Source organism: Chelon labrosus (genome assembly GCF_963514085.1).
Source record: "Chelon labrosus genome assembly, chromosome: 7".
Classification (NCBI taxonomy): domain Eukaryota; kingdom Metazoa; phylum Chordata; class Actinopteri; order Mugiliformes; family Mugilidae; genus Chelon; species Chelon labrosus.
Window position 1 is genome coordinate 26,568,925 of NC_140343.1, and position 23,295 is coordinate 26,592,219.

A 23,295-nucleotide genomic window follows, 5' to 3' on the forward strand; every position below is an offset into this window, starting at 1 on the left:
ATAAATGACCATCATGTGATATTTGCGCTTTTGTACTTCTTGGTGTATTTGGCAGCCATGATGGATACGACCACGTGGGTTCATCTAAAATTTCATTTAACTATCAGCAGGTGTCAGTATACACCAAAATACATCTGTAGACCCCACATAACGCTATTAATAGTGGGGTAGTCTATTCTTATTCTGAGGTCTTGTTTTTGAGGACCCAAACAGGAGAAGTAAAAAGTGTCGTACTGACTCCGAGGTATGGTTTCATACTAAAATTCTGAACAGGAGACATAAGGAGCACCTTCAGAAAACAGACTGATCAGCAAAATGGATTAAAGGTATTGATTCAAGCACATGATCAGTAGGTGAGGATCCAGATTTCGGGATATGTTGTACCCCCAAATCCACCACATTTAAAGAATGAATGCAGTCACAAAGTTGTTCATATGTGGAATATATTTTATTTATAAGTGTGTGTTGAGCGTGTACCATAAACCTACTTGAAGATACAGAAAAGGTGTTTCTTTCACATTTTATGTTGCTAATTCTTCCAGTGGTAGTTGTACAAGGACACAATCGTTAGTTTAAACCAGCCGGTGTAAGTTTTGCAACTGTGTCAAAAATGCAGAATTAGGAGATAATGGTAAATGCGAATACACGGTGTAACAGCATCACAAACATCACTTTGCAGCCATAATGCTGCATTCAAATGTTGGTCGTGAACTACAACGTAGGAAGTGGTGCTAACGTCAGCTGTGTGTTGTGAAAACACACTAGATAAATGTCGGCACCAGAAAGCTAACAAGCACAATGCATAATCAAATGATGAGGCTGTAGGGAATATCAACATTTTCCTGAAATTACAAATAAAACTATACACCGAATTACAATATGAACTTACTATCCACCTCCACTGTATTTGGAAATGTAAGCAAAAAACATCTACCAACTCGTGGATTCAAACATTAATGTAAATTTCCTCGGAAGAAGCTGTGCAACCAAATTTGGGACCACAAGAGGGGGTTTTATCACAAGTGCTTTTCTTGTGAACTCTGTTAAACACAACCCCACTTGAAGGCAGCCTCACTCCACCAACAAGGTGACACTTTGGCAGCCGCTTCTAAATACCACAAGGGTCGATGCTCATGTATGCTTTCCTTCAAACAGGACTTGTGAAAGAATGGTTATGATAAGGGAAGTCGTGTACACAAATCTGGCAAGTGTTGGAGTCAAGGAGCCACCAAGGCAAAATAAGCTGAAGACAGGGTGACCTAATGTAGGAAATATAAATGCATAATAAAAGGATGAGGCTGTATTTTCCTCAGATGCATTATTATTACAAAGAAAACTCTACAGGTCTGTCTCTCTGTGGTAACCCTGCGATAGGCTGGCGACCTGTCCAGGGTGTACCCACCCCCGCGACCCTTCACAGGACTAGCGGTTACAGAAGATAAATGAATGAATGAAAGAAAACTCTACAGGACTAAATTACAATATATTAACATACCACCCACCTCCAACATTTCTGGAAATGTCAGCAAACACGTCAAAACATTTCCACTTACAAGGAGGTGAATAACACCAGAAGGGGGTTGTTCATATGTAGGTTTGTTTTGAACACAGTCAACATGACCCCATATATAGTCAGTATTCATCCACCAACAACTGAACATCAAGTGCGTATTGACAAGTGCATATCAGCTTTTAACAGAAGACCCTAACCCACGTGGGGAGCAGTGGCCTCGGAAATAAAAGATAACTTCAACAAGTGAAGTCCCTTTTAGAGGAACATTTAGGTTAATTTTCAGTAAAACGGTACATGTAAAGGCACAGTTCATGAAGAGGAAACAAGGGCTGAATTGAAAAGTACATGCACACACACACACACACACACTAACATCAGACTCGGATTACCTGCAACGCTGGTTGAAGTGCAGGTGTACATTGTTACAAATAGGGAACATACCACAGTGAACCTCCAAATGAAAGGGCCTTTCATCACACCTGAAGGAATTTTATTATAGTCTATATATTTCTTGGCACAGTCATGAAGGCATAATTGCAGCTCCATAAGTGGTGCAGACTTACAGAGCCATTAGAGACACAGAGACAAAACTGGAGAGGAAAAAGGACGCAGCAAGTTAATACCGTGATGCACGCTGTTCACAGTATATTACATTTCAACTCCTAAACTTTGAGGTGTGATTTAATCTTCCATTCCTCTTTTGCATTTGCGTCATCTGTGTGCACATGCATCAAAGGCACAATCTGTGGTTTATCTGCCAGCCGTTCTCCCTGCAAATGAATAAATTGGTTTTAAAACAGCACTGAAACTAAACGAGATGAGTGCTCTACAATGCCCCCTTAAAAGAACGAACGGTGCAAACTTTACTAATGGGGATAAATTAGTTCATTTATTTATCTGTGTAGTCTCTTTACCAGGTTAATCTCGGTCATTCTCACAGGCGGCAGCGCTGTATCCCAGCATGCACCGTGCCGAATGCAGGGAAGCATGCTGGACATGGGACGGGTCTTAAAAACAAACACAGACAGCGCGTTTAAACACGTCTACTATTAGTAATGAAAAGCACAGTATATGTTAGTTGGGAGACACTTGGGAGACAACGAATACTCTAAATTTCTCAGAGCTATGAACTGAATGACTTTAGACTATGGAAGCTCTCATTAAATGGAGAATTATGCACACACAAGGAAATTTGAACCCCATGACCTTGTTACTTAACATCCCAGTGTTGCTATAAAGCCTAAGATACACGTTTCCTTTGATATAATACAAGCATATAAATTTTACTTAACGTTGGGGAGTTGCCAGCACAAATGCCCTCGAATATACTATAGTACTTACGCCTTGTTCTGACGGATCGTCCACTGTCTTTTTATGCAGGTCCCACCACAGCAAACCTTCTTTAATCTGATTCCTCTTAGTTGGTCCTTTGTTATGAGGGAAACAAGAGAAATTACTCAGTTTTGGGTTTTGCCAAACATAACTAAAAATATCCTTTTCATTGCACCTGCAGTTATGTAGTAATGCTTTTAGTGTAGCTAACTGACTGGAGTTTATTGACAGAAGATCTGAGTTATGTGTCACTGATGAATGACAGCAGTCGTGACTGTGATCTAACACAATAGCAGCTCATTTCAATTCTGTCTGAAACCTTTGAATTTTTTTTTTTCTTCACCTGTTGCATAACTCACGATCAGCCCGACCAGTACAACTGAGCTAGTTGCCAAGGCACCGAAGTAGAGGTAGGACATGGAGTAGAAGCCAAGCAAACCCCTAGTTTTGGAAAGAAACAGAGTAAACATTTTGTTTTTAAGATATTATTCAATGTTTTATAGTTAATAACATATTGAGTGTTATCTTTATGTGATGTTTATGTAAACTCAACCAACAGACCACTACGCCACAGCAGTTCACAGAGAAAGGAGCAGAGTTTCTCCCATGAGCACAAACTGCAATCATCAATAATGACCTCCTTAAGTAAATACATACGCTATAAATGAGTCCACACCACAGGAAGAAACAGAGACAGCGGTGTGACAGTGTTTGGTGTGTTGAACTCACTGACCCTTTGTTATCGGGGTGAAGCGGGGTCAGGATGTATTGTTCCTCTGGGTCAGGGTTGTTGTTCAGGGTGATGTTTCTGAGTGCACAGCTGTCTGTGAAGCTGGGCAGGACGCCCATGGTCTCCTCACTGGGTGGATAAAGAGTTGAACCTACAGCCAGCCACAGAGAGGCACAGAATCCCACTAATATCCCTGAGTACGCCCCCTGAAAGACAGATAATAAAATCCATCAGATGAGACATGGATTTTATTATACTTGTATTATATCAAAGGAAATGTGTACCTTAGGCTTTATAGCACCACTAGGATGTTAAGTAACAAGGTCATGGGATTCAAATTTCCTTGTGGAGTGTGTATGATTCTCCATTTAATGAGAGCTTCCATAGTCTAAAGTCATGCAGTTCATAGCTCTGAGAAATTTAGAGTATTCGTTGCATCAGCCACTTCGATGCCTGAAGGTTTATTTGTTTGTCCAGTGCATTTGTTTTTGTCTCATTAAAATGCTCTGATCCACATGTTGGGTAGACAGCAAAGACATTTGAGCGGTTGGACTGCCTTTTAGAGACTCAGCTTTTCTAGTTCTTCTTCCACAAACAAAAGACAACAACCTGACAAAACCAAAGCAGTCAGAAGAAAGTTACGAAGACACGTACACCAATAAGCCACAACACTAATGCCACTGACAGGAGAAGTAAATAACATTGACCATCTTGTGCAATGTTCTGCTGGGAAACCTTTGGACCTGGCATTCATGTGGATGTTACTTAGACATGTACCACCCACCTAGACCAGACCAGGCACCCAGGCGTTGACCTGGCCTCCAAATTCACTAGATCCCAAACTGATCAAGTATCTGTGGGATGATCCACAGAGGGCCCTCCCCTCAACCCATAAGACCCAATGGCCCCCACTAACAACATTCAGCTCATAATGCACATTATTGGCCTATGTTTTTTTATTTGTCCTTTTTGGAACCAGGGCTAATGCATATCAGCTTTTAACAGAAGATCTGAGGCAACATGAAGTAAAGAGTTGCAACACATCTGTCAGAAGTCTATGAATAGAAGGAGGCCAGAAAGCAAATGTGTATTCCAGTAAATTTACCCCCAAAAAACTGTCAGATAAAGGAAACAATAGAAAGCTGCAAGGTGTGTAGGGCTATATTTGATAAGACAGAACTTCTATTTGATTTCCCACCATTCGTGAATTTCTGGAAAGTGACGTCTGGGATGTTTAACAGTGAGGATGTGTGAGTAACGTGGAAAGTGCAATACTTTATTCTTAGGTAAAAGAACTGTGTGTTTTTTATTTGTCCACACAATTGGAGAACAAAAAAAAAAATTGTGTCTATTAAAGTCAGTGATGTGACTAGTACAGCGGATTTCCTCCGTCATGAACATTTCAATGAATCTTGAGGCTTTTAAGGAAAACTAGTTCAGATATTAAACTGATACTTCTCATCTCAAGTCTTCTTCATGCGAGAAGCTGTAATGTATTCAAACACAAGCCATTATTCGAGTCCTCTGGCGTTCCCGCACAATTCGGAGTATGTATATTATGGCTATTAATTCACTCACCAGTTTGTTTGTTGCTGGGAAAAACATGCCCAAAATAAAGACGCCCAGTAACGGGCCGCTGACCACACCCATGACAGTGAAAGATCCCTGAAGAAAGAGGACAAAGGAAATTAAAATTAAATAAAAAATAAAGCTGAAATGATACATTTGATTATTCTGTTCAGTCTTTCCTAATACAGCAAACTACTAAACAATATGCAGTTGTTACAATACAAACTGAGTCCTTTAGCTCTTATATTGTTGGATTTCTACGAATATGGTGGTTGCATTATTGATTAGGTGTCATGTAACACAGTATGTGCTGTAAATGTTGTACCTGAAGAACTCCCCAGTCCAGGAAGGAGGACAGAGCAGCTACGGTGATGCAGCCGACTCCATACAGGAACGCTTAAAAGATAAAGGAGAGACTTAAACGCGGTAATGGTGTGGTGGAAATATGCACAATATAAGTTATTACATTAATCTGGGACCAAACGTTTTACAGAAGGAAGTGGTGTAACCTAATATGTTGTCTGGGTGATTTATGAAAGCTCTTAATTAGATTAATACGCCTTGAATACGATCCCATTTCAGATGATCTTCAGCGGTCAGTAAGACTTAACGTACACAGTCCTTTGGAAATAAGGACCAGCTTCTTCTGGGACATGTGGAGCAGGTGGGGTCTCAGCAGATCCTCCATCGTCACTGCAGCCATGGCATTGATACTTGTAGAGGCCGTGCTGTTGAAGAGACACTTGTTGATAACGAGTAATGTCCAATAAATGTTGTGGACAAGAAATCTAGAGGAACTTAAGCATAAAAATGTAAAACAAATAATAATAATAATACTCAAGTAAAATACAATTCCCTCAGATTGGTGCCCAAGTACAGTAACCAGGTGTAAGTTAAGTTTAGAGAATATTGAAATACCTCAGAGTCCCACTGTAGGCGCAGGCAAGGAAAAGACCTGGGAATCCTGGGTGACTTTTGAAAATGTCCAGCACGAAGTAGGGCATGTACTTCATCAGACAAGCAGGGAAATAAAAGTGAATGAGTAAATGTAAATATTAGTTTAATATTGTGTGGCTCTTTATCCTGTTGACAGTCAGTAAAATAAACTTCAGTGTTTGACCTTGGCAATGTCAAAGCACTGGAGAGGTAAACTAATAAAGTTAGCACTTAAACCAGGATATTGTGTGGCTAAACATCAGAAGTTAAAATGATGAATGGAGCTGTCAAAGGAATGTGATAATGTTTCAGCCAGACCCGGAGACTGATATCAGAAATATCCAGCTGACACAGTTCACTCAACAATTAAAGCTACAGCTTTTAAACCCTGTGTCACTCAAATCATGCACAGCATCATTCTCTGCCCATGGATCGGTAAAGAAATAAGACTTTTTCTGAATAATGTCAGTACCAGATCAGGGGCAGAAATCATGCCAGACTTCAGCGGATCACAGCCATTGTAGTAAGCAAACATGACGATGCCGCAGGTTGCTGCACTGGACACAATGAGGCAAAGACCCACTTGGTTCACAAACAGCGCCCTGCAATCAAGAGCAAACACCAAGTCGACCCTGTTTACTCGGTTACCCGCTGCGGGAACAATGACACAGATTTGGCAGATGATTAATCAGTAACTTAAATCTGTCATTTCAAGCTATGTTTATGAAGAAGCCAAGAAATGACATGTCTATTTTTGAAATTAAGAGCTTAACTTTAAGGGAGAATAAAAATAAATGTTCTAATTTGTTCCTACAATGGTCAGGAAACACCACAAAACAATTACATTGCTGCTTCATGGTCTGACTAAGCTTGAAGGAACTGCTGTACATTTCCTGGCTTAGGAGCAGTTTAATGGCTTCCAGGAGCAGCAAGCAATAGTTACTGGTCTTTGTAAAGATACTGAAACTTGAAAGCGCATAATATAATGGAGATATCCAACAGTGGTAATATACTGTGACTGGTTATTGTTAGTAATTTATCTATGTATAACAATTTGAAACCAATCCCTAAAAAAGGAATAATGGCCACTATTTGATTGGTAAACAAACTTGTCTAAGCTGTCATCAGCATGCAAAGAGAAGATTAGCATCATGGATTAGGAACCTTTTAAGAGTGCATTTCCACCACATTTCCACCACAGTGTCCAAATTAGGTTCTGGGGGAACTTATTTTAAATTAGCCCGGGGGTATGGCTAGCAGCGAGTTAAGTATAACTTCAGCCCCCAATCCATTTGGTTACACAAAGGCTAGCAATTTGGGTTTTGGATCCGCTTTGCTATGACTATGCATCTCCTGTCCTTTACTTTATACTGTGGGACAAACTAAAGGATTATCTTATATATTATCAGAGTTGTGTAGTCTTCTGCATAAGTGCCACTTATTGGATGGGAGTGGAGCATGTTGTTGTATAGCCATGATCCGAGCTGACTCAGACTCATTTGCCTAATCTTTGGGTCATTAAATGGTAAACGGCCTTGCTTTTATATAGTGCTTTTCCACCTGTTGGTACTCAAAGCACTTTATAGTCACAGACACATCTACCCATTCGCTCAAACAAGCAAGTGTGTGTGTCTTGCTCAAGGACATATTCCGGGGATCGAACCACTTACCCTCTGGTTTGTGGACAACCCGCTCTACCTACTGAGCCACAGGTGGAAACGCAAATGGCCATTGTTTTAAAGAATGGTTCTAAATGTTCAAGGAAGAAGCATGATACACTACAGATCTCCGTCTCCGTTACAATCTTGTAAGTAAAAACCACTAAATCTTTTCATACCATGTTCAAGTCTCAGTGCATTATGTCATACTTCATGCCACCTTTGTCTTTTCTAAAATTTTAAACTTGATAAAGGAGTTTGTTCGGAGCTGTTCATGCCTTGATCTCAACATGTTGCACGTAGTTGCTGCCGCTGTTTAGTCACTTGACATAACATGTTCAAAAGAACAGGTGACTACAGATGCTGCCTTGACGGTTCGAAGTCTATTTATGCAACCTAAATGCAGTGAATTAACTAATGTCAGTCAGGTCTCCACTCACCACTGGGCGTCTTTCTCCGATCGGCAGGAGATGTAGCGTTGGACTTGTGCTTGGTTAACTCCGTACATGGACAGCCAAACCATTACACCTCCAACAGAGAGGGTCCAGAATGTGTAACGCCTCTGTGGGTCTGTGTCAAAACTGGAGAAGACCATCACAACCAATAGTTACCACATGACAGACTTTGACACATAGGTAACCTGGCAGTTAAACAAACTTTGTGCTGATAGAGCTAAACTGATTATTTGTGGCCTGTTAAATGGCCTTTTTATGCTTATGCAAATATTTATCAGCTGAAAATGTTTGTACTCATTAAAATTGATCCGCGATCCATTGTACGCGATCTCCATGACCTGTGCAGGACCACCAACCAGGACTGTGCCATAGATGAAGATGGCCACAAAGCCCGACAACATGACAATGATTTGGAACACGTCTGTCCAGATCACAGCCTTCATGCCGCCCTGGACACAGATGATGGAGTCAAGAGACAGACAGAAAGAGAGTGAGACAAGGAGTCAAACACATCATTACTTATAGAATAGACTCTTGGAAATGGTGTTTTTTTTAATTGCCAATCGAAAATAGGTTTGTTGTAATATGACTGAAGTCGTGTTTTTGATATTAAGTTATTCTAATAAAAATCCTTTTTGATATTTTTCTTGTAGACCTCAAACATCATGTCATCGGACTGTGCTGCAGTCAGTTAGTCAGTCAGTCCCGCGTTAAACAAAACTTTGAGATGAGTTCGTTGTCCGCACGTGATCCAAATTATGTTTTTTCTTTCTTATTCGTTAAAGAAATTGTCAAAAATGACTGAAATATGAAATAATAAGTAAGAAACTGTAAGCATATCTACAGACGGACCGAGTCCTTATCCCATGTTTCTTCCTCTATCTTAGAGGCAGAGTAATTCAAGTCAAAGCTAGTTTTGCCAAAATGAGCACAAACACCTGTACAGGAACCAGTCCATTAAGAAGCAGCTGGTTTGAATATATATTAAGATGTGTTCTTACCACTGTGGTGTAAACGGTGCAGATGATCCCAGTAGAAAACAGAGACACCCACATATTGAGTCCAGTAGCTGCAAAAACACAGGTGCACCAACAGTGAATCGGAATAACCCTTTAATGGAACACTTTCAATCTTAAACTATAGACAGATACTGGTCATTAACAGTGCTTATTCAGAATGCAGTGCCCAGCTGAGATATCAGCTGTGAATATATACAGTATCCCGCAGCAGACACGTGCCAAAAGTCAACCCTGAAAATCTTGTCTCCGGATTTCATAAAGACTGAGGTTCGTTTTATATACAGACACCAACTTAAAACTGGATTCTGGTGATATGATCAAAGTGTTAACCTCACGATTCTCATTCCTGAGCAAAAAAATAAAAAATACCAGTGAAGGCTGTAAAAGGAAATACATGACTACTGGATAATCATTGTTGTACTGCCTACAGCACACTTTTCACTTATCAATGTTTTAAAAAGATGTATTTGTAAAATTACTCAAGCCCCAGAGTGATAGGTTTCCGTGGAGGTTTCAAAGTACAATAAATTCTTTTGTGATTCATATTTACCCTTAACTCTGAAAACCCGCCAAGTTCTCAGCATCAGACAATTTAGTTGATACCAGAGCTTGAATATACATGGTTTTATTTCGAGAAAAAAAAAAAAGTCAAGCCCTGCGATAGACTGGGAACCTGGCCTGGGTGGATTCTGGTGATATGTTCAAAGTGTTAACCTCACGATTCTCATTCCTGAGCAAAAAAAAAATAAAATACCAGTGAAGGCTGTAAAAGGAAATACATGACTATTGGATAATCATTGTTGTACTGCCTACAGCACACTTTTCACTTATCAATGTTTTAAAAAGATGTATTTGTAAAATTTCTCAAGCCCCAGAGTGATAGGTTTCCGTGGAGGTTTCAAAGTACAATAAATTCTTTTGTGATTCATATTTACCCTTAACTCTGAAAACCCGCCAAGTTCTTAGCATCAGACAATTTAGTTGATACCAGAGCTTGAATATACATGGTTTTATTTCGAGAAAAATAAAAAAGTCAAGCCCTGCGATAGACTGGGGACCTGGCCAGGGTGTACCCCCCAATCCCCCCCCCCCCCCTTAAATGTTGGAATTTTGACGAAAAGGTCAAACCAAAGAAAAAGTGAACCGTCGATTACCTTGGTTCAGGATCAGTGCTGGTGCATAGATGACAATCCCTGTGTAAAGCAGCTGAAAACAAGTACACATAAGAAAATCAGTCACCACAGTGACAAGATATTTGCTTCATCAAGTGCACTGACTATTTTGAACTTTGTCTTCAATGTGACTGAGCAACGAAGAACACAGCGATCTCTGTCTTACCGTTGCAACAATAAACTGGACACTTCCAAGCAGCTGCATCCCTCTGCCAAACCTCATCTTCAGATACTGTGACAGGCAGATGGCCGGCGTTACAACATCATAGAGTATCTCTGCACACATCCCTCATCCTTCTTCACCTTCCATATTTACCATGTTTGAAGACCCACAGGTGCATTTCAACAGCTTGTCAGAGCCAGATCATACCAGATTCATTTATATAGCCAATAATCATAATAACTGTCTAAAAGGGTTTCATAAGCTGATTTTAGACGAGAGAAGAATATAAGGACAATACAATAATAAAACGTGAGGCATTAAACTATTAAAGAGCTATTGAGAACCTGTGAGTCAGTTTTGCCCTATCCAACATTGCTACAACACATGCCTGCAGAAGTGAGGTAATAACTGGAAGCTCATTATGACCTGATTGGTGCTGGTGATGCCCAGTCGAAAGAAAACTGGCATGAACAGGTAAGCTGTCAGCAGCGAGTTGATACTTTGTCCAAGGCACATGTAGAGGAATTTGAAGCCGTAGCGAAAGCCTTCAGCGGGAACACCCAGAACCTGGACCGCTGACATAAAACTGGCGCAGAGTGACAGGCCAACAGGCACAGCTGGCATGCTGCGACCACCGGTGAAGAAATCCTCAAAATTGGCGTCCTTCGGCTTCTTCCTCAGGGCCTGGAACAATCCTATTGCCATAGAGACCAGCAACATGGTAGCAAAGACGGCATAGTCAGCCAGGACGAAGCCGACGCTCTGTGGCTCACTGGCAGATTGATCTCCCATTGTTGGACCTCGATGACCTCTACCTTGTTGTTTTACTTTTTTATTGTGATGATTGGTGGATCTGTCAGAGTGAATTACAAACAGTTAGCAACCAACACAGGATATCTCTAGGATATCTGAAGATGTGAATGACAGTCAGTATTTCTTGTATTTTACTAATTTAAAAGCTAAAAGGATAACTGCAATAACATCAGCAGGGACATAGCACAGAGAAAAGATGAACTCAGTTGTTCAAAGTCACAAGAGTCAAGAGTTTTAATTTCATCTTGGTCATTGTTAGTATTGGATTAATTCAGTTTTGTCATTAAAGTTGGGGCAAAAATGTCAAAAAAACTTTGTATTCTAAATAATATATTGGGGAACCCACAACCCTTAAGGAATAGTTTTATTTTGTCTCCATACAAACGTTACATTGGAATCCTATACGATAATGAGAATTATTAGAATAAAAAGTAAATAAATACATTTATGTATGTATGTATATTCATTGTATGTTGATTTTATTTTGTCAGCACTGTAGGTCATATCCCAGTCAGTATGAAGAACAAGTATAATACCAACATGGTTCAATAGATGAGAGCAAAAATGTCAAATGCATGCAAAGAATATCAGAGTGAATGGTTATTTTCAGAATTAATAATTACTTTCGCAAAGTGACTCACAGTTTTGTCGCTATGTTTACAAATTTAAAAAAATCATGTTTAAAAGTAGTAATTATTTTATGTCACTGAAAAATGTTCATGTCTGTGTTTGCTAGCTAGCCGTCTTCTTCTTTGCTGCCTAAGCTGTGGGCATTGATGTGTTCTTTTGTGCTATAGCACCACCAACTGTCAGTCACTGGAAGTGCATGATGAGGATTGGAGGACCACGTAACGTTCCACAAACAAAACATTGCTCTGAGAAGCTACAGTTGATTCAAATATAACAGAGACACTTACGTTTATATTTGACCATTCATCTTTATTGTCTTTAGAATAACGTTGATTCTTGTTTGTTTTGTGCTGCGATTGATATTGAGACTTAACACTGTTTGCAGTAATTAATAAATCCTGTTGCTTGGAAACAAAAAGTGGACCCACTCGGGCTCAATGCAAAAATTATTTTAAAAAAAATAATTTTCCTGTGTTGTTAACCATGGAAATCTTTGCAATTTGTTTTAATCCTTGTGCTGTTTCGCTTGCCCATACATTCAGAACAAACTCCACGTCTGTTCTTAATGTATGGGTGTAAAAAACATTTATGATAAGGTTTCTAGTGTGTCCTATCCTCAGCCAAGTATCAAAAGAATCAAATGCTCACAATCAAATGCTATCAGTGCTACCTTTTCACCATTATGTTCCCACGATCACGTAGAAAATAATCAATATCATTCCCGTGAACCATGATTTTACTTATTTAGTCTTGTGTGTTTGCTCATCTGCTGTGTCTACGAGCTTTCCTTAAACTTTCTGCTGGTGTTTCTCTGCCCTGCTGATAGTCGCACTGGATCAGAAAGATGCTTGAGTGGCGGCCAAACAGCTTACGTCTGTTTGTTCGGTGTGATCATGAATTGCTAAATCACTTCTGTGTGAGAAGTGATTTAGCGAGTAAACTTTTTACTCTCCACAAGTGCCCAAATGCATGACTGAAGATGTGTTTGATTGTTTGCCCCATTGATTGCTTTCAATTGAAAATAAAATAAAATAAAAATATAATCATATAAAACTTAAACTTCATATAAAAGCATATTCCAGAAAAAGTTCCAATTATGCTCCAACAACAGTTCAAATATAGGTGCAGCATAAAAAAATATAACCTGTGGATAACCAATATAAATGTTGTATAAAGTCTAGAATCAAATTGGGGTTACACACCTGCCGTTGAGTGCAAATCTATTATTTTTTAATTAGAACGTTGAATAAAACAAATTCTCAAAGACTCACCACTGCAGCTCCACTCACTTCAGTCACTGAGGAAGGAATGTGCTGACAGTCATCTACACTCCTCAGCTGCTGCTTCTCGTCCATACAACTTCTTGGCTGTGCACGCCCCCGAGCACATCACAAGCGACTCCTTGCATGTAAGCGCTCAGGTGTGTAAGGTGAGAGGGACAGGTGAGGTCAGCAGTTGGATTTTTACAGTGCGTGACCAAAGCGAAAAGGTCAAGCAGTTGATGGATAAATGGTTAATATTGAAGGGGAGGGGGCCTGCCGGAGAGAGAAAGTAACCTACTTTCTGCAGTTCATAATCCTGAGTGGGAGTGTGTGTGTGTGTGTTTTATCACATGTTTACATTTGCTTGTGCGTTTGAGAAAGTCATGTCCAGAGAAGGAAGGTGGAAAATGTAAAATGATAACTCCACCAGGTTTAAATTGAAGGTTCATCGTCCTTTTTCTTTATTCTGCAAAGTTATTTCTCAATTATTGAGTTATTGTTTTTGTTTTTCCTTCCCAGAGCCCAAGTCAACCTCCAAATGTCTTCATTTCTGAGCAACACAACCTCAAAAATTCAGATTTTGGGACATGATGATGATTCATCAACTGATGGTTTCAGATTAAGTGTCAGCCCACACATGAAGTTTGTAGAAGAGGCAGCCTCCTTTCTGCATTTTCTCGTTTTATTTCAGTTGTACCGCTCTGACATCTATGCTTTGTGATGAGGGCTCACAAATGACCAAAGAATCTTCCTCAGCACAGAATAATTACGGCGCTTTCTAAAAATTTCTTTCAATTAGACAAGAGGAAAGAAAGAAAGGAAGAAAAATGGATGAGAAAGTCAGTGACGCTTATGTTTTCACTGTCCATGCTGTGGGTAGTTCGGGTATGAGCGGATGAAGATGTTGATCACACCAATCGCTGACCTGAGACATGGGCTGCTGACTTTAACAAGTAGTTAAGACAAAAAAGATTTCATGTGATAGGTAACCTGTCATTCTTTAATCACCCCCAGGGTGAAAAGTCCTGTACAAGACTTGATTCACACAAAGACATAAAAGCAGCACAAACAGCATGGCATACAACAATCCCACGTACTTATAAAGTGTTTCAATATCGCGTGCATTGGTACATTTTTTTGAATGTTACGACTCAGCTCGGCAGTTCCATAAAATGGAGATCAAACATCAGAGTGACTTTTTAAATACTATTTTAAACAAACAAGTTATGTTATATAGCATAAAACTGCATACAGAAATAATGAATTACAATTGTAATACTGTCCTGATCTTAAGGTGAATGAATTTGATGGAGATTCTCTCAACAATGAAGTTTTCTATAATCTCAAATTACTTTATCCGTTAACTTATCTCAGCTCAGTTATCTTATCTTAAGCACATATCTTCATTTATGTGTGCCCTTGAACCAATGTAGTGAGATTATCTGGCTGCTGCTGCTGCACATTAGTAAACTATTTAGACTGGCTATTTTCCATTGGCTTGGGTTTACCAAACGCCGTTGATACGGAGTAGCTTCTTATTTCTTAAACAACCATGTTGAAAGACACATCTCGTGGTCGTGGAAAAGATGTTAGTCTGTTTAAGAAGGGTCAAATCATTGGCATGCATCAAGCAGAGGAAACATCTAAGGAGATTGAAGAAACTACTGAAATTGGGTTAAGAACTGTCCAACGCATTATTAAAAACTGGAAGGACAGTGGGGAAACAGTGCGTCAGGGTAAGAAGAGAGGCAGATGAAGTGATGCACCCATCATTCCTAGTGCCAACTGTACAAGCCTGTGGGGGCAGTGCTATGATCTGGGGTTGCTGCAGTTGCTCAGGTCTAGGTTCAGCAACATTATGTGTCCAAAGAATGAGGTCAGCTGACCACCTGAATATACTGAATGACCAGGTCATTCCATCAATGGATTTTTTCTTCCCTGATGGCACGGGCATATTCCAAGATGACAATGCCCATAATTCATGGGGCTCAAATAGGTAAAGAGTGGTTCAGGGAGCATGAGACATCATTTTCACACATGGATTGACCACCACAGAGTCCAGACCTTAACCCCATTGAGAATCTTTGGGATGTGCTGGAGAAGGCTTTGTGCAGTGGTCAGACTCTCCCATCATCAATACAGGATCTTGGTGAAAAATGAATGCAACACTGGATGGAAATAAATTTTGTGACATTGCAGAAGCTTATCGAAACAATGACACAGCAAATGCGGGCTGTAATCAAAGCTAAAGGCAGTCCAATGAAACATTAGAGTCTGTGACCTTTTTTTGGTGGTGACTTTGTTTTTGTCCAGGTAGTGTATGTTACAATAATATAACAGCCCTGCTCTAAATCTTTTCTTAATGAAGGGTAAGCTATTCGGCATTTATTTATAGCTGTTGCTTCAACTGTGTTGTCATGCTGGATGCTGTGGTTTGTGTTACTGCACTGAAACGTGTTTCCATTATTTTGACATCCCCACTGTAGTCAATGGGCAAGGCTAAATAAGATAAGATAGAGATAAGATAAGATAAGATAGGTTTTTATTTGTCACATGCACAGTTATATATAGTACAATACACAGTGAAATGTATTTTTGTACCTGCAGTCAGTAGTAAAAAAAAGTACAGTAATAATTGCACATGACACACAAGGTAAACAATATAAGTGTAAATGTAAAACTGAGAAAAAATAAATATTGACTGTAATATAAAATATAGACTGTAAGCTCGAAATGTAAACTTAAAGGAACAGTATGTAAGAAATGTATTTCAATTAATCATAAAATGGCCCTGATATGTCACTAGACATGAAGAAATCATGTTCATTTCAAATACTTATATCACTGACAACAGTGGTCCGGCCAGGATATTGTCATTTAAAAGTGAAAGTTGCAGCCCTCAACTGATGTTGTTGTTGTCATGTTGTGTTTTGGTCTGAGGCGCCACCCTCCAGCTATCTACTAATCACGAAGTCAGTAGAGTTTCGTCTTCCGGGTTGCCAGCTCTGCTCTAGTTACCACAGCTGCAGCTACGAACGTGTCGGATAAAACATGTATAACGTTACTTAACCTAAAAGACCTCGTTATGAATCCGAACTACGTCGTGACAAAGTCCGGAATGGCATGGAATTGACCCTCGACTTTTGGATGCTATATTCTACCATGTTTGTTGGTATAGGCTAAAAGCCCCGTGCTTCCGTACATATAGACAGTGGATTTTCCATGGTCGCCCGTGCTAAATGCGTTCATAAAAAGCGCTATCGCACCACTAGCAGGGTATGAAAACAATCTATGTTCCGACTGAAATGTGGTATTACAGTACATCTTTACGAAATATTTGGCTAATCGCCATTAGTAAATTTTTGCGATACATAATTACTTCGCAAAACATCTCTCGTGAAGCATAAACTTTATTAACAGAAAAAAATAACTTACTGTGTAGGACTCGTCACTTGCCATTGGAAGCTCCTTGTAGCAGCCTACGTTCCTGCTGGATCCTGCAGCTTAGCTGGCAACCTCGAGTCAGGGGGGAGGCTGAGGGGATACACCGTTCTACAGTATTTTGAAAGTGATTGCAGTACCAGTTTTGGCCAGTTTTGGCCACAATCCTACATACTGTTCCTTTAAAGAGGGATAGCTTGTATATATACACACATTTACAGTATTGAAAACAGTTATGTGACTAAAGTGCAGTGGTGCAGTGGTATTTAAGTCCAGTTAAGGCTCAGAGTTGAGCAGGTGGATGGCATGTGGATAGAAACTCTTCTTCAGCCTCTCAGTCTTTGTCCTCAGGCATTGGAAATGCCGGCCTGATGGCAGTAGAGAGAAGAGAGAGTGTCCGGGGTGACTGGGCTGTTTGAGATGCTCTCGATGGTGCAGGTGTAAAAGTTCCTGAGCACCTTGAGAGGGAGCTTAAAGTCTCTGAGGAGTCTGAGGAGGTGTTCAGGTGATGAGTCCATGACAGGTCCTGTGAGATGGTCACTCCCAGGTATCTGAAAGTGTCCACTCTTTCCACCTCAGAGCCACAGATGATGAGTGGATGGAAGTCCCTCTACTGTTTCCTGCTGAAGTCCACTATCAGCTCCTTTGTTTTGCTGACGTTCAGCAGGAAGTGGTTCTCCCAGCACCAGTCCTCCAGGTGGGACACCTCCCTCCCTTAGGCTGTCTCGTCGTCGTGGGATTCAGTAATACACAGGATAAGATGTTATAATCCCTTGTGCCAAAATCCCAGGTAAAACACATTTAGAGGCCCTGTTCAGCTAAGAGACCCTACCAAACCTATGGTCATATAATATGACAATTAACCTATAATCTACATAAACTAAGTAAAAGCTGCTGGCTTGTAAGCCCATTGAGCAGCATAGTTCAGACATTGTAAAGCATAAACTAACTAAACGCTGCTGGCTTGTATGGCCCGCTCAGCAGCTAACCATAGCTACCACGCAACAAGAAGACAACAGCAGTATGCAGCATGTCATTGGGGTTTTCAAGTGGGCACCTCCCTTCACCGATGTTTCGTTAAGTTAGGCCCACGACACCTCGAGAAGGCTTAACAGTGACTTCCAGCGTCCTGGAGCCACCCCCCCTCCACACCGCCACTGCACAACCCTCACCATTCGATGTCTATCAACAGCTAATATAGTGACTAATAACCACGAGCCAAACAAACAAATCTACCATGATTCGCCCCGTTAATGCGGACTGAACCACGTAACAAACAAACAAATCTACCATAATTCGCCCCGTTGATGCAGGCTGAACCACGTAACAAACAAACAAATCTACCATGATTTGCCCCGTTGATGCAGGCCGAACCACTTAACAAACAAATCTACCATGATTCGCCCCGTTGATGCAGGCCGAACCACTTAACAAACAAACAAATCTACCATGATTCGCCCCGTTACTGCGGGCCGAAAACACGTAACAAACAAACAAATCGCGAAACAAACAAATCGACCGTGGCCTACATGCGGCCATCCTTACCTTAGCTAGTTCCCCAGCTAGCATGCTTCCTGCGCACCCATAACCAGTCGCTGGCTCTCTCTGCTGCCCGGGACATGTTGCTAACCGCAGTCCTCTGGCTCCTTCCCCGTATGCCCAGCTCACTCAGCAGAGCAATCACCGACTTTGCCACAAATCCACGGCAGCCCACTTCTACCGGGCGGACATAAGCCTTCCATCCATTCTGCTCTGCATCTGCTGCTAACTCTGCATACTTAGCTCTTTTTCGCTCATTAGCCTCCTCAACTCTATCTTCCCACGGGACAGTCAGCTCTATGAAATAAACTACTTTCTCTGGCTCAGACCACAACAGCAGATCTGGCCGTAGTCGAGTGCTAACTATCTCAGCTGGAATAACTTGTTGTCCATTTAAATCCGCTCTCATCTGCCAGGCTCCTCCTACTCTTAGCTGTCCCGTAGCCTTTTCTCCCTCCCGTACAAACTCAATACATCTATTCTCTCTATTAACGGCCATGGAATTTATATTCAACTGTTTTTCCTCAATTGCAGCTGCTAAACATTTCAGTACCTGATTGTGACGCCAGGTATAACGTCCTTGGGAAAGACTAACCTTACAACCTGTCAGAATATGTCTAAGCGTGCAGACACAAGTGCACAGTGGACAGGCATTATCCTCACCTACCCACTGGTTTAGGTTCTGGGGAGTTGGCAGCACATCATAAGAAGCCCCTAACATAAATCTAATCCTGCTAGCCTCCATGCTCCAAAGCTCTCTCCACTTCAACTTCCTTTTCTCCACACTCTCCCAGTTCACCCACTGACCCTGCTTAGCCTGCGACACTGCCTTCGAGCATCTAACTGCTTCCTCTTGCTTCTGTACTTCTTCCACTACCATCTTTCTCCTCTCTCCTGCTGATGCCTTGCTCCACAGAGGTTTCCCTGCACACAGCCCTAGGCCTCCACGCCCTTGCTGTACATGACCTATGATATCCCTATGTTTAAGAGCTGCCTGTGCTTGCTGCACTGCCTCTTTTGCCTTCCACTTCCTCCCTGTCTTAATAGTAGGCGCTACACTCCTAACCACTGGATCCTTTGACTGAGTAAGAGTCATTTCCAGTCTAACTTTAGCACACTTAAACTCCTCTGTTAGGCTGGTAACTGGGAGCTCCAGAATGCCTTTCCCATACAAGGCTGTGTCACTTAAGCAGCGTGGGACACCAAGCCACTTTCTGATAAATGAATTAATCATTCTTTCCAACTTTTCTACCTTTGAAAGGGCAACCTCATACACCGTCAGCGGCCACATTAGCCGAGGCAGTAAACCAAATTGCCAGCACCACAATTTTAACTTCCCTGGTAGCCCTGACCGGTCTATGCTTGAAATGCCTTGAATCATTTCCTGCCTCAACCCTTCAAACTGCGCCTTATCACTGAGACTTGCATCATACCATCTTCCCAAACTCTTCACTGGCTTCTCCAGCACTGTGGGAACTACCTCATCATTTATAACAAACTTCTTATCTACTACCTTTCCTTTAACAATAGAAATACTCCTAGATTTAATAGGCTTCACTTTCATCCTAGCCCACTGCAGGTTGCTATTTAGCTTATCCAGCAATCTTCTGGTACAAGGAGCGGTTGACGTTGCTGTCGTCATGTCGTCCATGTATGCCCTAATTGGGGGGAGGCGAAGCCCTCCCTGCACCCTTTCTCCACCTTCCACCCATTTGGAAGCCCTAACAATGACCTCCATTGCCATTGTAAAGGCTAGTGGAGAGATTGTACACCCTGCCATAATGCCTACCTCCAGCTGCTGCCATGCTGTAGAGTACTCTGCTGTGGTAAAGCAGAGTTGAATATCTAAAAAGTATGCTTTGACTAAGTTTTTTATACTACCTGGAACTCTAAAGAAGTCAAATGCTTCCCATAACAAACTATGTGGCACTGACCCAAACGCATTAGCCAGGTCTAAGAATACAACATGCAGGTCTCTCTTCTCTTGCTTTGCTAACTGAATTTGGTGCCAAATCATACTGGTGTGCTCTAAGCATCCAGAGAAGCCGGGGATCCCAGCCTTTTGCACCGACGTATCAACTAGTCTGTTTTTCACCAAGTAACTGGACAACCTCTGTGCCACAACACTGAAGAAAATCTTCCCCTCAACATTAAGCAGACTAATTGGTCTAAACTGGCTTATTTCCAATGAGTCCCTCTCTTTGGGAATAAAAATCCCCCCTGCCCTGCGCCATGCCTTGGGAATAACCTGTTTCTTCCATACTACTTTCATCAATTTCCACAGGAACCTCAGCACATCTGGTGCACTCTTATACAGCCGGTAGGGGACCCCATTAGGTCCCGGGGCTGAAGAGGCTCTTGCACGTCTTACCACTTCTTGAACCTCTTTCCACCTTAGTGGGCTATCATCACACTGGCTAACTATTTCACCAATAGGTGGAATATCAGAGGGTAGTGCCAATTTTCTAAACCTGTCAGTATCTTTATGCACCTCCTCCAAGTACTCCTCAAGCTTCTCTTTTGGTACCGTAAGGCTACCATTCTTTTCCTTACTAAATAGTGAGATTAGTCCCAGAACAGCGGTGTCGTCAGCAAACTTGATGATAATGTTGGAGTCTGACGTGGCCTCGCAGTCATGTGTGTACAGCGAGTACGGCAGAGGGCTGAGCACACAGCCCTGGGGGGGTTCCCGTGTTGAGAGTGAGGGGGGCTGAAGAGTGGTGACCCACTCGGGCCACCTGTGGTCTGCCAGTCAGGAAGCTGTAGATCCACCTGCACAGGGAGGAGTCCAGACCCAGGTCATGCAGATTAGAGGCCAGTCTGGAGGGGACTATGGTATTGAATGCTGAGCTGTAGTCAACAAACAGCATTCTCACATAGTTTCCCTTACCAGTGTCCACATGGGACATAACAGAAAGATCAAGACTCCAGCAGCACCTGTAGTAATGGAACAACTTTACTGGACTATAAAAGTTGTTCCATTCGATCTTTTTGCGATTTCTTTTCCTCATCCATGCACTTTGGTAGCAGGTGAAGTCGCACCAGAAATACAACTTTTTTTCAAGGCTAAATACAGAGACACTTTTGTTTTTAATTCAATCCAGTTCGACAGCATCACAAACTACGTCCTCCAAATAGATCATATGGTTGAGTTACAACCTTTTTATGCTGTTCCAACTTAATTTAGCTGTTATATTAGAATGCATTTATTTTCAAAACTGGTCGGTGCATGTATATAAACACTGATCAGGCATAACATTATGACCACCGTCCTAATATTATGTAGGTCTCCCTTGTGCCTCCAAAACAGTTGTGACTCATTAGAGAATGGACATGGGCCTTCTGAGGGTGTCCTGTGGTGTCTGGCAACAGAATGTTTTTAGTGGGGGCCTTTGGGTCCTGTTGGTTGAGGGGAGGGGCCTCTGTGGATCAGGTTGTTCCAGTGCATCCCACAGATACTTGATCAGCAAGGCTGTGTAAGTGAACAGTTAGTGCTTTGTGTTTTTGACTGTAAAACCCAGCCTTTATCATGGACCTTGAAACAAACCCATGTGAACAGTTATGAGATTAAAGACTGCACACAGGTCAGTTACACAACGTGGGAGGAAAAGGAGAGTAGGAATAAAGATTTGTGTTCAATTCAATTCAATTCAATTCAATTTTATTTATGTAGTGTCAATAACAATACTAATCGTCTCAAGACGCTTTACAAAACCCGGCCTGAAACCCCCAGAGCAAGCCTGACGGCGACGGTTGCCCTTTTAACAGGAAGAAACCTCGAGCAGAACCCAGCTCATATGGAGGGACGTATCTGACTAAGGCCAGCTGGGTACAGACAGAAGAGAGAATAGAACAGCAAGATAAACATACATCTGTCATAGATACACATATCTAACTAAAGCGTACATGTGGAATCTTATGATACAAACTGATGATGTTACATGACAGTTTGAAAATGTAAATGCTGAATTCATTGTTACATTTTGAAAAGAAAAGAAAACAAGTGCAGAAATGTAATATGATTCAAAAGTGTTTGTAATAAGAAGGTCCCGGGTTCGAATCCATGGGCCGACTGGGCCTTTCTGTGTGGAGTTTGCATGTTCTCCCTGTGTCTGCGTGGGTTCTCTCCGGGTACTCCAGCTTCCTCCCACCGTCCAAAGACATGCTGGTTAGGTTAATTGGTGATTCTAAATTGGCCGTAGGTGTGCATGTGAGTGTGAGTGTGAATGGTTGTCTGTCTCTGTGTTAGCCCTGTGATAGACTGGCAACCTGTCCAGGGTTTACCCCGCCTCTCGCCTGATGACAGCTGGGATAGGCTCCAGCAGAAGATGAATGAATGAATAGCTGGCCTTGTGAATAATCCAATAATGACAAAACAAAATCATGGGCTCCTCTCACTCTGACTGTAGACTGTATAAACATGACTACCTTAAGGCTTCTCTCTCACATGGAAGTGAGCTATCATGCTGCAGTGGAAGCTATTTAGTCTGTCGTACTGGCAGTGTTTAATAGTTGTACATTCAGAAAAAGAAAACAAAACAACAAAAAAAATCTGTTTCAAGTTCAGGCATCATATAATAAAAAGATTATGAAAGTAGGCCGGTGTGACCTTCCAGTTATAACATAACAAGAGAGATAAATTTCTGGTGAAATTAGAAATAATCTTCATATGAATCTTCTACAATCCGGGATGCAAAAGCTAATTTCCTTCTTTTGCAACTTACCCAGCCCTTGCCAGCATCTGTATTACTCATACAGGGTACAGGTGTTAATATAATTAAATCTATGGAGGTAAAAATGGTTTGTATTTGCACGCAGATTAGTGAACAGTATACTGTTAAGTGAACAGCATCAAATGATGTGTTGCACACACAAGCAAATGAGCAGCACAGCACATTCGTGCGCTCTTCTCTGACTATTTCTGTCCCATACGTGTCCAAAGAGAAAGACTTGTCAGAAATTAATGTTACTGGAGTCTCTGTTGATCCAACCAGCTACACAGTAACTCTTCAGAGCATTTATTATTATTATTATTATTATTATTATTATTATTTAAATTAGTC

The 23,295-nt window shown here is 41.3% G+C and overlaps 1 protein-coding gene across 1 annotated transcript; it reads right to left on the reverse strand.

Moving 5' to 3' along the window:
• Nucleotides 1–2,155: 2,155 nt before the first annotated feature.
• Nucleotides 2,156–11,446, reverse strand: slc5a5 (solute carrier family 5 member 5). Its single transcript, XM_084548612.1, has 14 exons — nt 10,974–11,446; nt 10,551–10,616; nt 10,367–10,418; nt 9,195–9,262; nt 8,488–8,642; nt 8,179–8,319; nt 6,553–6,682; nt 6,063–6,151; nt 5,760–5,872; nt 5,470–5,540; nt 5,154–5,240; nt 3,579–3,781; nt 3,189–3,286; nt 2,156–2,940 (listed from the first exon to the last, which is right to left on the reverse strand). The coding sequence occupies exons 1-14, from the start codon at nt 11,337–11,339 to the stop codon at nt 2,801–2,803; spliced, it is 1,779 nt and encodes a 592-aa protein (XP_084404738.1). The 5' UTR covers nt 11,340–11,446; the 3' UTR covers nt 2,156–2,800.
• Between the last annotated feature and the right edge of the window lie 11,849 nt (nt 11,447–23,295).

Excerpts from the sequence above, each read along its gene's own strand:
- slc5a5 (XM_084548612.1), bottom strand. The coding sequence starts at position 11,339 with ATGGGAGATCAATCTGCCAGTGAGCCACAGAGCGTCGGCTTCGTCCTG. Across the intron at positions 9,263-10,366 it reads AGCACTGATCCTGAACCAAG|CTACTGGACTCAATATGTGG; the intron begins GTAATCGACGGT and ends GTGTTTTTGCAG. Across the intron at positions 5,873-6,062 it reads GCCTACAGTGGGACTCTGAG|CACGGCCTCTACAAGTATCA; the intron begins GTATTTCAATAT and ends TCTCTTCAACAG.